Source organism: Prionailurus bengalensis, chromosome A1 (assembly GCF_016509475.1).
Source record: "Prionailurus bengalensis isolate Pbe53 chromosome A1, Fcat_Pben_1.1_paternal_pri, whole genome shotgun sequence".
In the NCBI taxonomy this organism is placed as follows: Eukaryota; Metazoa; Chordata; class Mammalia; order Carnivora; family Felidae; genus Prionailurus; species Prionailurus bengalensis.
The window spans coordinates 157385265-157401713 of NC_057343.1; the positions used below are offsets into that span (position 1 = coordinate 157385265).

Sequence of the window (16449 nt, forward strand, 5' to 3'; positions counted from 1 at the left end):
GTGTAATGTATAGAATTGTTGAATCCTTATATGCCCGTAACTAATATAATGAATATATATAATTCAGAATGCTTGTATAACTTTATAAAATGAATATAAACAATATGGTTTTAATACTTCTTACTCTGTTTATTATTAAACCTATGTTCTATAAAAAGATTTTTTTGAAGTGTTTTTATTTGATATGCCTAATAATGGCAAGTTTCTATTTGATCTCTAGTCTAAAATTATTTTTACAAATATTTGGAAAAATAAAATAATGGAGATAAATAACCTAATAGTGTTTTGACTGGTCACATGATAAATGGTGGGGAGAGGGGAAGAAAGATTCCAAGCAAGACTAAGTTAATAAAAGTACCTATATGAAATGTATATGTCAACACAGTATAAACCTTTCTCAACTAAAAATGTGTATTTCTCTGCTTCATCCAAATATAACTAAGACGTTATACAATTCACAAGGCTCTTTGCCATAGTTAATCTCATATGTATGTTACAGAAAACCTGCCTTCCTGAGTAGGTGTTTCTATTGTGACTTGCATTGGTTGAGGCTATATTGCATCCACAGTCTAACTAAAGTATTCTTATATGCACATAGAAAGAAAAGCAAAATCATGATGAAGATGTTAACGTTAGTTCTCTTTTGACTGGCCATCACAAAAAACAAAAATTCAGAGATTCCAATAAAGATTTGAAATTTGTTAAAATGAGAGATGCCTTAGGAAGGTGCACGTATGGAAGTCAGGTAAGATCTTCTAAATGAAAAATAATTTATATTTTACAACTCTTTTCTAAATTTACCAAATGTAATGATATTCATAAAATTGCTTCTTTGTAATTACATTATAAAAATGTTTATAAGGCATTTGTATACAATTTTAAAAGTCTGCAAAAGTGACTGCTGTCTATGCATCAGCTAGGTTAAGAAATAAGAGCATTACCAGTTTTGTAAGATCCTGCTGTGTGTCATTTCTAAACTGTGTCCTCTTTTTCTCCCTCATACCCACAGATGACCTCTATCTTGGCATTTGTGTTATTTTCTTGTTTTTCATTACACTTTTGCCAGCTGTGTATTTATAATTTATGGTATTGATAGCCTTCTGTGACTTTTTTTTTGTGGTGCATATAATGTTTAATTGATTCACAACTCTTTTTTTTTTTTTTTAAGAATTTTTTTTATTGTTGGTTTTTGAGAGAAAGCACATGCAAGTGGGGAAGGGGCAGAAAGAGATGGAGAGAGAGAATCCCAAGGAGGCTCCATACTCAGTGAGGAGCCCAAAGCCCAATGTGGGGCTCAATCCCACCACTGTGAGATCACAACCTGAACCAATATGAAAGAGTCAGACGCTCAACCAGCTGACCCACCCAGGCACCCCTCACAACTTTATCTTCTTTCCATTTTATTCATTCATATAAGTAAATTTTGGGGTTTCATTTTCTTGGTGTGTGTTTGATTGGTTTGTATTTGCAGTTATGAACGGTTGTGCCATGAACAGTGTGAACATTTTCTTACATGACTCTTGGCACACGTGTTCAGGAGTTTCTCTAGCTTAGGATATATTCCATGGAGTGGATTTGCTGTGTGGTAAGGACTGCATATTTAACTGTAGTAGGTAATGCCCAACTGTTTTCTAAAACGTTTTACTAATGTATACCCACTTTAACAATGGATGAGATTTCCTCTTGTATAAAACTATTATGTTTTTAACAGGGTATACTTGTGTTAGAAGTCAGACTCTTGAGGGGCCCGTGGGTGGCTCAGTCGGTTAAAGCATCCAACTTCGGCTCAGGTCATGATCTGCCAGTTCGTGAGTTTGAGTCCCACCCCCGGGCTCTGTGCTGACAACTCAGAGCCTGGAGTCTGCTTGGATTCTGTGTCTTCCACTGTCTGCTCCTCCCCTGCTTGCACTCTCTGTCTCTCAAAAAATGAATAAATGTTAAAAAAATTTTAAAACAAAAAGAAGTCAGACTCTTGAGTTTGTTTGGATTTTGTAATACATATCATTCATATTGAGATTTAATTGTGGTCTACATACTTATAGAAGGAAATTAAGAAAAAGGATGAAGATGTTCAAAGGAGTTATACTTTGAGGAAAAAACGCAAAAAAGGAAATGAAAGAGATTCCAGGAAAGACATTGAACGTAACAAAATTAGAAGTACCTCAAGAAAGCACATATATAGAGATGAGGTAAAACTTTGTAAGCTCAGCTAAACAGTTCATTTTTTCTGTTTCTTCTATAATAAAATCTAGACATAGAATCTTATTTTTAATATTGCTTGCTGTGTCAAATATAACCTGCACATCTTATGGAAAAAAATTGTCTTCAGTTGGTCTGGTGTGATATTTATAACTAATGTTATAATTAACTTTGGTTTATAAGGAAAGTATTTTTACATGCATACACAAAGAAATTTGAATTAATAGTCAGGATTTTAAAATGTATTCTTTTTTGCCTGTCACAAAAAAGAAAAAGAAACAAAGTTTCCGAAAAAAGAAGCTAAAATTTCTAAAAAATTTCCTAAAATTCCTATGAAAAATACCTTGAGACTACATATGTATGTAGTTTGGGTAATACATTCCTAATCTAAATGTTAGCTTTTGTCTTTCTCTTCCCTGGTATAATACAGATTATTTTTGATAAGATGGCTTGTCTTTTGAATGGGATCCCTCTTGAGTTAATTTTTCTAGGGTACAAATTAATGTAAACTACAGCATGTTTACATACTATATTCAGAAAAATCTTGAGAAAAATGATAAAGGTAGACAAATAATGAATCATATTATGTGTGACCGTGGCAACAAAAAGGAGGTGGAGGAAAGATTCCAGGAAAGATTAGGAATAGGTAAAACTCTCCAAATTAAAATGTTTGCTACTTTAAACTCTATTTCATTCTGTAATTTTCATGAAATATGATCGTAAAGGTCTTTGTTGAGATTAATGCTGCATGAATGAGTTGTTTTTGTATTCTTTTGTTCATTATGATACTTAGATTTGTGGTGAAATTGCTTTAGTCCACTGTCTAAAGTACTTTTATGTGTATGCAGAAAGAAATGAAGAATTCCATTTTTGCTGATGGTGCCAAAGAATCAAATCCCAAGGATGTCAGGACAGATGTGGATATTGTTGAAATAAAAAATGACCTAAGGAAGCACATATATAGAGCTCAGGTAGAACTTGCCGTACTAAAATTTTCTCTAGTTTCATGTCCTCCTTTGGTGTAGCCAAAATATAATAATAGTAATGACTCATTATTATATTTAACGTATCTTAAAATTTTCTCAGTTTATTCCTTTGTTATGAACAGTAATGTATTTGGACATTTAATAAGTAAGCTGAATTCTCTGCCATTTATAGCTCACTGACGCTAGAGATAGATTGGGTGTTTATAAACTGCTGTATCTTGGTGCAGTAATGCTTGCTAGCCTGATATTAGAGGACGACGGCTGGATAATGGCCTTTGTTCTGGGTCAGCCTCAGTTTTAGGCAGCTTTTGAGAGTTTGGGGGAAAGGGCTTTCTCAGTGATCTTGCCCTGCCCCCAGTGGTAGGAGATTGCTAATGATCTGGGACCCTGATCTTTTTTTGTACTTCTTCAGGAGTAAAAATTTTTTTTTCCTGTTCACTTACCCAGAGGCTTATGGCTTTTCACTTCTACATCCTAGGTGGAAGCCAAAGCTTTATCATTGTTTTAATTTGTATTTCTTTTGGTAATAGCAAGTTTGAGCATATTTTATACCTTCACTTACCATTTGTGTATTTCTGTTTCTGTCATCTGCATACTTAGATTCTTTTTCAGTTTTCCATTAGGTTATTTTATATCATTGTATCTGAAACTCATTATATAATCAGATTATTATCTCTTTTTATGTTGGTTGCAAATGTTTTTCCAGTCTAATCTTTGAAACCAATATACAATTGTAGATATTTTAGAACAGTGGAGGAAGATGGTTATTGTATAGAAAACATGACTATATTTTTTATTCTCTGGACTTTTATACAAAATGTTCTTCCCATTTGTATTTCTAATTATTAAAATACTAAGGACAGTGGACCTCTTCAGTTCTTCAAAGCGAATATGACTTTAATTTTTAAGTTATTTTAGTTTAGAAAGAGAAAATAGAGCATGTTCCAGATCAATTATAGCTATTAATATGCTTCTGAGTCTGTTCTGTAAGTTTCCCCAAGGTTTTATTTTTTTATACACTATAATGTATTGTTCTATCTGAAAAAAAAATTACTAATTTTGGTAATATGGTTGCTATTTTGTAGGCTATCAGATACAGCTGCATTAGAATAGATAAACAACCAGTGTACAATATTGAGGTAAGGGGCTTGGAGCAGGGTGGTGATGGGGGCAAAAAATAAACTTTGTGTTTTGTCATTGTTAGTTATTTTGATATAAAGGAATGTGTTGTCTGTGTAGCAAAGCTTGCCATCAAATGTGAAATGTACGTTCTCTAATCAGTAATGAAAAAAAAGTAATATTCTGTTAAAGCTTTGAAAAAATTGTATATGATAATAAAAACTGATAATGAGACTTACAAACTTACCTTGTGCTCATCATGGATGAGTTATATACCCCTGTTCTCACATTTCCCAGCTTTTATGATTACTACTTCCATATTAAATTTTCAATTTAATATTTATCAAAGTACATATTTCCTTTATATTATTCATTGCTTTACAATTTATCTCATGTAGTCTTTCACAGTATTTCATTGTAGTTATATTTTGACCAAGGGGTCATTCAACTCTTAGAGTTATATTAATGTGCATCTTCAGAGTGATTCTGTGACACAATAGCAATTGTAACTGTTTGCAAACATTGATTGTGCTTGGTGACATCTTAATCTCTTTAGTATATCTTAATAGATGTAGTTTGCTTGTAAGCTTAAAGAAAACCAAAAAATAATTTTGCACCTAAAGAACTATGTGTAGTTTTAGTTCTGAGGTCTCCTCATTATCAGCCATACTTTGGAAATGCCTTTTAAAGTTTTCCTTTAGTGGTTGTATTTCCTCTTACTATTTAAGGCAACAGAGAATAAAAAGTAAATCAATTAATAATGTGTATTTTTGTAGTACCTTATAGTTATAAAACACATTCATATAAATAATCTTTTTGAACCACGTAACAATCCTGTGAAGTCATGAGGGCAGGAGTTGTCTTCATTTTACAGATAGGAAAAATAAGTCTCCTTACTAATTTGATTTGCTCCCCAGATTTTTCTCTGTTTTGAGTTCTTGAATCTTTTTTTTTTTTTTTTTTAGGCTAAAAATGCTGAATTTCCCAGAGGTGTATTAAATTTAATTGAAAGTCTCATAGAAGGACAGTTTTTTAAAGAGGCGATTGAAGAGCTTTCCTCATTACAGGCACATTATATCCCCCCTGTATGCCTTCTTCATGCTCTCCTAGAGAACATTCTGCAGGTAAGAGTAGTCCTAGGGGTTTATAATCTTTCAGAGAATGTTAAAATACGGACATTCTCATTTTTTATGTATTTACAGTTTGTCTCTTCAGTATTTTCCCCTCATTTTTAAAATTTATTTGTTTTTAAATGTTTTATTTTTGAGAGAGCACAAGTGGGGGAGAGGGCGGAGAGAGAGGGACAGAAGATATGAAGTGGACTCCGCACTGAAAACAGCAAGGCAGTGTGGGGCTTGAACTCATCAATTGCGAGATCATGACCTGAGCATCCAGAGTAGGTCGCTCAACCAACTAAGCCACCTAGGTGCCCCTCCCTCATTTTAATAAGAAATGCTGTAGCCATATATTACATTTTTTTTCGTATATTTTGTATTTGGAGTTATTACAAAACATTTGCTAAAAATTCACAATTTACTATTAGTCCCATAGAACTAACACAGCAATGGGAGACAAAATGGGACTTTAATGAATTTATAAGAATTCAAAATTACACAGCAAGGACTTGGTGGCACAAAAGAGAGCATTGATTGGCTGCTACAGGAGCATCTCACAGGAGTGAATTGTCTTGGTGAGTTCACCAGGATCCAGGCCTTGGCCTTCACTCTTAGATGTCTACAGCCTGATCTTGGTTATGTCCCAGAACTCATCCAAATTCAAGAGGTGAAATTATGCTGATTATAGCATAAGATTTAAAAACACGATTTACCTGGTACAGGATGTCAGAAAAAGCAGAGCAGCATTGTCAGTAATCTTCATTGTCTTCACTGGGTGAGCTGTTTTACAAATGCACTAAGGAACTTGAGTCATTCTGCAATCCTTCAGATGCTGGTTTGGGATGGGAGAAGTATATTCTGCTACTCTGGTGGAGGACGGTACAACTTTAGGCTAGGTGATGCAGAAGAAGGTGCAGAGGGAAGAGAGGGCTACTACCTCCCTCATGTTTCCTTTTAGATAATCCCATTGTTGAGCTAGGAGGCAGCACTTTTGTGGAGGCCTGGTTTCCCACATGTGTCCAGGTGGGAACGTGGATCTCCTGCAGGCACAAGGTTGGTTTCTCATAAAGACTATATAAGGACTGGGTGTTAGATCTCTCTGGTGCATCCCAGCGAGTCCAAGACTTGAGATCGCGGCCCATTTCTTTTTTACTTTTAAACTATTTTCTAGGTACTTTTAAACTATTTTCTGGGTACTACTTTGAGTGATCTAATTTACTTTCTTAGAATCTCTAAGATAATTTTCTCTTAGGAAAAATTTATCTGATTTTTTCTGTGGCGGTAAAGTAACTAACATAAAAATCTGATAACAATGATCAGGAAAGCCATTTGTACAGTGGTAATCATTTTATTCATAGTATATGCAGACAATAAACACATTCCTTAAACTGTGAATACCAGCAAGAACAGCTTCTCAAAGGTAGCTTTCTAATTATGTTCTTCATCATAGTGCCAGTTTGAAGAAATAACAAACGTAAGCTATGTCAGACTAATGTTGGTGATAACTAAGCATATTGCATGAAAAGCTTTTTACCTTTAATTCCTCTCAGGTCACATTTGGGCACTCTTAATCTCACTATAATCATGAAAAGTAGAGTGGACATTTCATATAAGTTAGTGTCAATAGCTGGGATTACCTAATGTATAGAAACGTATTTAGAATGTGTGTCTTTCTCAGTTGCAGTGTTTTAATTAGTTAAATATAATAACTTCCAAATACATCTATTTGGGAAGAAAGGTCATGGTTATTACAGTTTTAGGCTAGAGGAACAGTTAAAGTGAATTTTTAGCTGTAGCGTTTTACTTGTTTGTTTATTTTTAAACAATAGGATAACATAGATACATTTTCTGGCCGATACTTTCATATATTGTCTGCTCTTCTTCACCTACATCCTCCTTGGAAGTCCCCAGCCATGTCAAGATATTACTTAGAGCTGTTTCAGTGTCCAACTTGTATGAAAGGAGCATGGTCTCTCATAGAAGTGCTTATCAGGTAAGGAATTTGACATCTGAGGATGCTTAATTTTATCTCATTTTGCTATATATGTTTTAGACAAAAATGAAAGAAGTACATTTCATGTTAGAAAAAGTTTATGTGTGTGTATAATATGTTGTATTTCTTCTAAAACTCACAAAAAGGTCAAGTCTAGATTGGTCATATTTGTCATTTAGTTTCTTTACAAAAGAAAGAAGTTTAATGAAATAGGAAAAGCAAATCATTTGTTTTGATTTTTTTAACAAAATTATATGTGTATATATTGTTTTAAAATCTAATTAAAATTTATTGAATATGGAGATCATCAAATTTTGGTCATCAAAAGTGTAAACATTGGTATCTGTATATATTCTCTCTTACAGTGTTTTGTGGGGTTTTTTTTAGCTAGAAATCTGAATTTTGAAACAAATTAGTGTTCCCTAAAGAGTCATTCCTTTTGTGTCTCTGCATGTTTTCTTCCTAGATTCTTCTTTTTGTCTTAAAGATGTTTCTCTGGAAATCCTTTTTAATTCTCTTTCTTTGTACTAAACCATGAAGTTTTGTTTTGTTTTGTTTTTTTTGTTTGTTTGTTTGTTTGTTTGTTTTCTTCTCTGATAGCTCCCTGTATCTGGTAGCCTGCTTTTGTTTGGAAAGTACTTCCTTATCCAAGTGTTCAGTTTTAGGACACTCCATCACGGTGAGAGAAAGGATGCTTGACTAGCCAGGCAAAGGCTAGACCTTTGATTATCTCTTTGAGATTATAAAGATTATATCTTTGAGATTATATAAAGATATAAAGGTTGTGATATATTGGAAGTGAACTAACACCTGGCTAGCATGCTTTTTGTTAATTCTTTCAACAAGTGTTTATTGAGTACTTATTGGGAGCCAGGCACTGTGCAACATATAGGGGATATCTTTTTTTTATCTGGGGATAAAAAGATAAATAAAAAAGCAGTTCCTTCATTTTTTTAAAAAAATGTTTATTTTTGAGAGAGACCATAGGCACACACGTGAGCAGAGGAAGGGCACAGAGAGAGGGAGAAAGAATTGTAAGCAGGTTCCCTGCTGTCAGCTCAGAGCTCTGCAGAAGGTGGAATTCACGAACCTTAAGATCATGATCTGAGCAAAACTCAAGAAGTTGGGTGCTCAACCAACTGAGCCACCCAGGCGCCAGTTCCTTCACTTTTGAAGGTGACTGAGATATAAATACAATTCTAAAGCACCAGTACTAGTCCAACATTTGTATAAAATGTGAAGATATATGGGTTATGTATTTACAAATCTGCATCTTTACTGTTATTGTCATTATTGAAAAGCCCTCATGGCTTCATATGTAAACTATTGCAATACCTGCTTTATTGATCTTGATTCTACTTTTTGCCCTTTATCTTCCAAAGTACCTCAGTATATTCTTACCAAAGTAATGTTGTCATTTCCCAGATAAAAGTTTTCCATTAACTGACACATCACCTATAAGAGACAATTGGAATTCCTTAGCAAAACATGTAAGACCTTTTGTGATTTAGCTGCTGTATATGGCTCTATTCTCATCTTCATTATTTTCCCAAATGTGCTCAGTAACTAAACTATTTTTCATTTCCTATCCCTTTGCTCTTATGTTTTCTCTGCCTAAATATACCTCTATTCCTGAACCCCATGAATATCTAGCCAATTCCTAATTATACTTCAACTTATAACTCAGATGCCACTTCATAATTCTTGCCCTTTTCTCTAAGTTGTTTGTCACTCACTTCAGCTTCTGACTTTTTCAAGAGTAGATGCCCAGTTTTTCTAAGGCTTTTTTTTTTTTAATTCAGGTATAGTTAACACACAGTGTTATATTAGTTTCAGACATACAGTATAACGATTCAACAATTCTTTACATTACTCGGTGCTCATAATGGTGAGTGTACTCTTTAATTCCCAATACCTATTTTGGCCATCTACCTACCCATCCATCTCCCTTCTGACATCCACCAGTTTGTTCTCTGTATCTAAGAGTTTGGTTTATTTTGTCTGTTTATTTATTCATTTATTTTGTTTCTTAAATTCCACATATGAGTGAGATCATGTGGTATTTGGCTTTCTCTGACTTACTTTTTTCATTTAACATTATACCATGTGGATCCATCCATGTTGTTGAAAATGGCAAGAGTTTTTGTTTTTTTGTTTTATGGCTGAGTAATACTCCATTGTAAAGAAATTGACTCATCTCTGGATGGATACTTGGGTTGCTTCCATACACTGACTATTGTAGATAATGCTGCAGTAAACACAATGCATATATCTTTTCCAATTAGTGTTTTTATTTCCTTTGGGCAAATACCCAGGAGCAGAATTATTGAATCATATGGTTATGTCTATTTTTAATTTTTTGAGGAACCTCCATACTATTTCCCAAAGTGGCTTCACCAGCTTGCATTAACACCAACTGTACAAGGGTTCCTTTTTCTCCACATCCTTGCCAACACTTGTTTTTTTCTTGAGTTTTTGATTTTGGCCTTTCTCATAGGTGTGAGGTGATACCATGGTGGTTTTGATTTGCATTTCCCTAACGATGAGTGATGTCAAGCATCTTCTCAAGTGTCTGTTGGCCATCTGGAAGTCTTCTTTGTAGAAATGTCTGTTCATATCTTCTGCCCATTTTTAATTAGATTATTTGTTTTTGGGGGGTGTTGCATTGTAGAAGTTCTTTATATATTTTGGCTATTAACCCCTTATCAGATATATCGTTTGCAGATATCTTCTCCCATTCAGTAGGCTGTCTTTTTGTTTTGTTGATGGTTTCTTTTGCTAGATCCAAGCATTTTATTTTGGTACAGTTCCAGTAGTTTAATTTTGCTTTTATTTTCCTTGCTTTAGGGGACATAGCTAGAAAAATGTTTCTGCGGCTGATGTCAAAAAGATTGCTGCCTGTGTTTTCTTCTAGGGATTTTATGGTTTCAGGTCTCACATTTAGGTCTTTCATCCATTTTGAGTTTATTTTTGCATGTGGTGTAAGCAAGTGGTCCAGTTTTATTCTTTAGCATGTAGCTGTCTGTCCAGTTTTCCCAACACCATGTGTTGAAAAGACTGTCTTTTTTTCTCATATATTCTTAATCTTCTTTGCCATGGATTAATTGACCACATAATTGTGGGTTTCTTTCTGGGTTTTCTCTTCTATTCCATGGATCTGTGTGTCTCTTTTGTGCCAGTACATATGGTTTTTGATTACTACAGCTTTGTACTATATCTTGAAATCGGCGATTATGATACCTCCAGTTTCATTCTTTTTTTTTTTTAATTTTTTTTTTTAATGTTTACTAATTTTTGAGAGACAGATTGTGAGTGGGAGGTGGACAGACAGAGAGGGAGACACAGAATCTGAAGCAGGCTCCAGGCTCAGAGGTGTCAGCACCGAGCCCAACATGGGGCTCGAACTCAAGAACCGCAAGATCATGACCTGAGCTGAAGTCAGACACTTGACCAACTGAACTACCTAGGCACCCCCAGTTTTATTCTTCTTAAGATTTCTTTGACTACTGGGGCCTTTTGTGGTTCTATTTTAGTATTACTTGTTCTGTCTCTGTAAAAAATGCTGTTGATATTTTGGTAGGGATTGCGTTAAATCTTTAGATTAATTTGAATAGTGTGGGCATTTTAACAATATTGGTTCTCCCAGCACATGAGCCTGGAATATCTTGCTTTTTCTTTGTATCACCTTCAGTATCTCTCATCAGTGTTTTATAGTTTTCAAAGAACAGTTCTTTCACTTCCTTGGTTGAGTTTATTGCTATGTATTTTATACTTCTTGGTGCAATTGTGGATGGAATGGTTGCCTAATATTTTCTTTCTGCTACTTCACTACTAGTGTACAGAAATAAAACAGATTTCTATATATTGATTTTGTATCCTACAACTTGACTGAATTCATTTATCATTTCTTATAGTTTCTTGGTGGAGTCTTTAACATTTTCTTTTTTCTTTTTTCTTTTTTTCTTTTTACATTTATTTTTGAGAAAGAGAGAGACAGAACGTGAGCAGGGGAGGGGCAGAGAGAGAGGGGGACACAGAATCCGAAGCAGGCTTCAGGCTGTGAGCTGTCAGTACAGAGCCCGATGCAGGGCTTGACCTCAAGAACCATGATATTATGACGGGAGCCAAAGTTGGTTGCTTAATTGACTGAGCCACCCAGGCACCCCTAACATCGTCTATATATAGTATCCCATCATCATCTGTAAATAGTGAAAGTCGTACTTCTTCCTTACCAATTTGGATGCCTTTTATTTCTTTTTCTTGTCTGATTGCTGTGACTAAGACTTCCAGTATTATATTGAATAAAAGTAGTGATAGTGGACATCCTTGTCTTGTTCCTGACTTTAGGGGGAAAGCTCTCAGTTTTTCACTATTAGGGATGATGTTAGCTGTCGGTTTTTCATAAGTGACCTTTAGTATGTTGAGGTATGTTCCCTCAATACCTACTTTGTTGAGGGTTTGTATCATGAATGGATTTTGTACTTCGTCAGCTGCTTTTTCTGTGTCTCTTGAAATGATCATATGGTTTCTATCTTTTCTCTTGTTGATGTGATGTATCATGTTGATTGATTTGTGAATATTGAACTACTCTTGCATCCCCTGAATAAGTCCCACTTGATCGTGATGAATTGTTTTTTAGATGTATTGTTAAATTTGGTTTGCTAATATTTTGTTGAGAATTTTTACATCTTTATCAGTTATTGGCCTAGAGTTTTCTTTTTTTTCTGTGATCTTAATCCAGTTTTGGTATGTATCAAGGTAATGCTGGCCTCAGAATGAATTTGGAAGCTTTTTTTCCTCCTCTATTTTTTGAAATAGCTTGAAAACAGTAAGTTTTAAATTGTCTTTAAATGTTTGGTAGTATTCACCTGCGAAATCATCTGGTCCTGGACTTTTGTTTGTTGAGAGATTTTTTTTTTTTTTAACTTTTTTTTTTTTAATTTTTTTTTTTCCAACATTTATTAATTTTTGGGACAGAGAGAGACAGAGCATGAACGGGGGAGGGGCAGAGAGAGAGGGAGACACAGAATAGGAAACAGGCTCCAGGCTCTGAGCCATCAGCCCAGAGCCTGATGCGGGGCTCGAACTCACGGACTGCGAGATCGTGACCTGGCTGAAGTCGGACGCTTAACCGACTGCGCCACCCAGGCGCCCCTGTTGAGAGATTTTTGATTACTGATTTTCATTGCTAGTAATCAGTCTGTTCAAATTTTCTTTTTTTTCCTGATTCAATTTTGTGAGGTTATATGTTTCTGGGAATTTATGTTTCTTTTATGTTGTCCAATTTGTTGGCATATAATTTTTTATAATACTCTCATAGTCCTTTATATTTCTATGGTTTAAATTGTTATTACTCCTCTCCTTCATTTCTGAATTTGTTTGAGTCCTGTTTTTAGTTTGTCAATTTTGTTCACCTTTTCAAAAAAGTAGCTCCTTGTTTCATTGATTTTTTTTTTAAGTCTCTATTTCATTTATTTCTGCTTTAATCTTTATAATTTCCTTCTTTCTGTTGGCTTTAGGCTTGGTTGTTCTTTTTAGGTTTAAGGTTAAGTTGTTTACTTGAGATGTTTCTTTCTTCTTGAGATAGACCTGTATTGCTATAATCTTCCCTCTTAGAACAGCTTTTGCTGTATCTCAAAGATTTTGGACCATTATATTTTTATTTTCATTCATCTCTACGTATTTTTTTATTTCCTCTTTGATTTCTTGGTTGACCCATTCATTGTTGAGTAACATGTTATTTAACATCTGTGTATTTGTGTTCCAATTTTTTTGTGTGTGTGTGGTTGATTACTAGTTTCATACTTTGTGGTCAGAATAGATGCGGGATATGATTTCAATCTTTTTTAAATTGTTGAGATTTTTTTGTAGCCTAACGTGATCTTTTCTGCAGAATGTTCTGTGTGCATTTGAAAATAAGGTGTATTTTGCAGGTTTTGGATGGAATGTTCTGAATATATCTTTTAGATGCATCTGGTCCAATGTGTCATTCAGTGGCACTATTTCCTGGTTGATTTTCTGTCTGATCTATCCAGTGATGTAACGGGGTGTTAAAAGTCCCCTACTGCTATTGTATTACTATCGATTTCTTCCTTTATGTCTGTTAATAGTTGCTTTATTTATTTTCACGCTCCTATGTTGGGTGCATAAATACTTAAAATTGTTATATCTTCTTCTTGGATTATTCCCTTCTGGTTATGTAGTGTCCTTTGTCTCTTGTTACAGTCTTTGTTTTAAAGTCTGTTTTGTCTGGTGTAAGTATTGCTACCCCAGCTTTCTTTTTGCTTCCATTTGCATAATGTTTTCCCATCTCTTCACTTAAATGCTCAGTTTTAAACATCTCTATCCTTAGTCTTATACAATATCTGGAATGTAATAAATGCTTAATAAATGTTCAGATCAATTAATTGATACAATAGGAGGTGGAATTACAAGTAGACTTTTTAATAAACAAATACCCAGATTTCATTTCAAAACAATTGGGTTCATTGGGAGTCAGAAAGAAGGTGTTTAGGGAAGTGGTAGACATATAGATGTGCTGGATAATATTAGTCTACTTTTAAATATGTTTGAAATATTCCCTAAAATATGTTTTTGGGTTGTTTTTTTTTTTTAATTTTTTTTTTTTTTAATGAAAGATACTATGGTGTCCAGCTCTGGCACTTTTCAGATAGACTAATTATATAGGCATAGAACATCTTCTAGAAGAGATTTGAGTATTGTTAAATTAAATTTTAACAGTCATTCATGACCCTCCTAACCTGACAATGTGGTATTCAAAAAGAAGATGGGAAAGGTGGAGACAGGTAGAAAATTACAAGTACATTGTTTATATAATTGATAATAAATTTGGAACATTACTATAAGTATTGTTACGTAGGATTTCTTAGTCCTAGACTTCTGAGTAATTGCACACCCTCTTTAAAAAAAAAACTATACAACTTTGCTGTCCAACCCAGTAGCCAATAGCCACATGTGACCATATTTAATTTTAAGATTAGGGGCACCTGGGTGGCTCTGTTGGTTGACAGCTGACTTCAGCTCAGGTCATGATCTCGCAGTTTGTGGGTTTGAGCCCTGTGTCGGGCTCTGTGCTGACAGCTCGGAGCCTGGAGCCTGCTTCGGATTCTGTGTCTCCCCCTCTCTCTGCCCCTCCCCTGCTCATGCTCTTTCTCTCTCTATCTCTCTCTCTCAATAATAAATAAACGTTAAAAAAATTAAAATAAATAAATTTAAGATTAAAATTCAAGTCTTCAGGTGCACATTTCACATGTTCAGCAGGACATATCCCATCATCGCCGAAAGTTCTGTTGGACAGTACGGCTATAGTAGATGAAAAGAAAATATTAAATTTTTAAAAATGCATATTTATTTAAGAGAGAACACACTCACACCCAAGTACGGGGGCGGGGGGGGGGGTGCAGAGAGAGAGGGAGAGAAAGAATCACAAACAGACTCTGTGCTGTCAGCACAGAGCCCAACAGGAGGCAGGAGGCTCCATCCCACCAACCAAATCATGACCTGAGCCGAAATCTAGAGTCAGATGCTTAGCCGACAGAATGACCCAGGTGCCCCAATATTAAATTTTTTAAACTCTTAAAAAATAGCCTTAAATGATCTTCATTTTACTAGATAATAACAACAAATAATCTTGAGTAAGAAGAGGACTATAGAAAGTATTCTAAGAGACTATAGCTTATCATCTGAATTGAAAGTGTTTAATGAAATACATAATTTTTTGGTCTTTATCAATGAAATAAAGAATAGAGTACCATTTGGCTATTAAATATTACAGTCGTTTACAAACAGAAATGAGATCTGTATTACTAAAAATTAAATGTCATGAGCTATTTGACATGGTTTACTTTTTAAAGGAAGAAAACATACTAATGAAATATTGTTGATTAGTTTTATAGTTTGTTGAAGCAAATTTCATTAGATTTCTAATAATTCTCTCAAAGAAATACTTTGTCCACAGAATATTCATTAAATTGCTTGTATGTTACAAATTATTGGGTTCATGTTCTTCAGGTCTTGTCTTTACAATGAAAGTTTTTGTCATCAAATTTCGAAAAATATTATTGGCAGTAAGGTGCTCCACCTGACCCTGCTCAAATTTTTCTTTAATTTAGTGGAAAGTGAAGTGCGACATCTGAGCCAAAAGTAAGTTTAATCATAAAGAAAAATTTTTCTATATTTATATTGTTTTATGTCTTATATTTCTAATTTATGTACATCTAGAAAGTCACCTTGTTTTCTAGTTTAAAGTAGATTTGTTTTTAAAACATGGCTGTAGACATAGTCTTTCAGTAAAGTTTTTTATGTTCTTTATGTGGCTTCAGTTCACATTTTTGTTTTTCACTAATTTAGACATTTGGATAGGTAAAATTTCATATATTTTTCAGGGTTTATGTATTTTTTAATTCTTAAGTAATGGAATACCTAAGTGGAAGTTCTACTGGGTTTTTTAACATTGAATCTGTAATATCCATGATAAGTTTTGTGTATGTTCTAAGACATGCAGTTAGATTACTATTTGTGTTTTTTGATCATTATATTGAATTATGACCATTTTTTATATTGTGCTCTTTATTATAATTTTGTTAAAATCTTTATATATTACACCCTTTCTATATTTAGAAATCACTAGATCATTTTGTGTTATGGCAAAAGATATTATGCTTAGTGACTATAGTGATCAAGTTGGCATAAAAATATACTTTGATTCATATTTTCATTAGGTTGTATGACTGGTCAGATTCTCAGAGTCTGAAAATAACAGGAAAAGCAATTCTTCTTGAAATCTTTTGGTCAGGAAATGAGGCCTCTGGGCTTTTGACCAAACCAGTAAATATGCTTTTGGAGTGGACCATATATTCTCACAAGGAAAAATGCAAGTCTAATGATGTAAGTAGAATTGATTTACAAATGAATAATGACCTATGAAAAAGCACATCTTTGAGTTACACATCTTTTGTCTTTATTCTTTGAACAGTTTGAATAAAAGTAAAATCTCTCCAAATGTATCATTGTTTTC

At 34.0% G+C, this 16449-nt stretch overlaps 1 protein-coding gene across 1 annotated transcript in view; it reads left to right on the forward strand.

Moving 5' to 3' along the window:
• Positions 1–16449, forward strand: part of SLF1 (SMC5-SMC6 complex localization factor 1) — an 81120-nt gene that overhangs the window by 32507 nt on the left and 32164 nt on the right. Inside the window, exons 7-14 of the mRNA XM_043593667.1 lie at positions 599–745; positions 2043–2189; positions 3048–3170; positions 4271–4324; positions 5270–5428; positions 7249–7412; positions 15444–15575; positions 16154–16319. Of these exons, the coding sequence (XP_043449602.1) occupies positions 599–745; positions 2043–2189; positions 3048–3170; positions 4271–4324; positions 5270–5428; positions 7249–7412; positions 15444–15575; positions 16154–16319 (1092 nt within the window). The remainder of the gene's footprint in view (positions 1–598; positions 746–2042; positions 2190–3047; positions 3171–4270; positions 4325–5269; positions 5429–7248; positions 7413–15443; positions 15576–16153; positions 16320–16449) is intronic.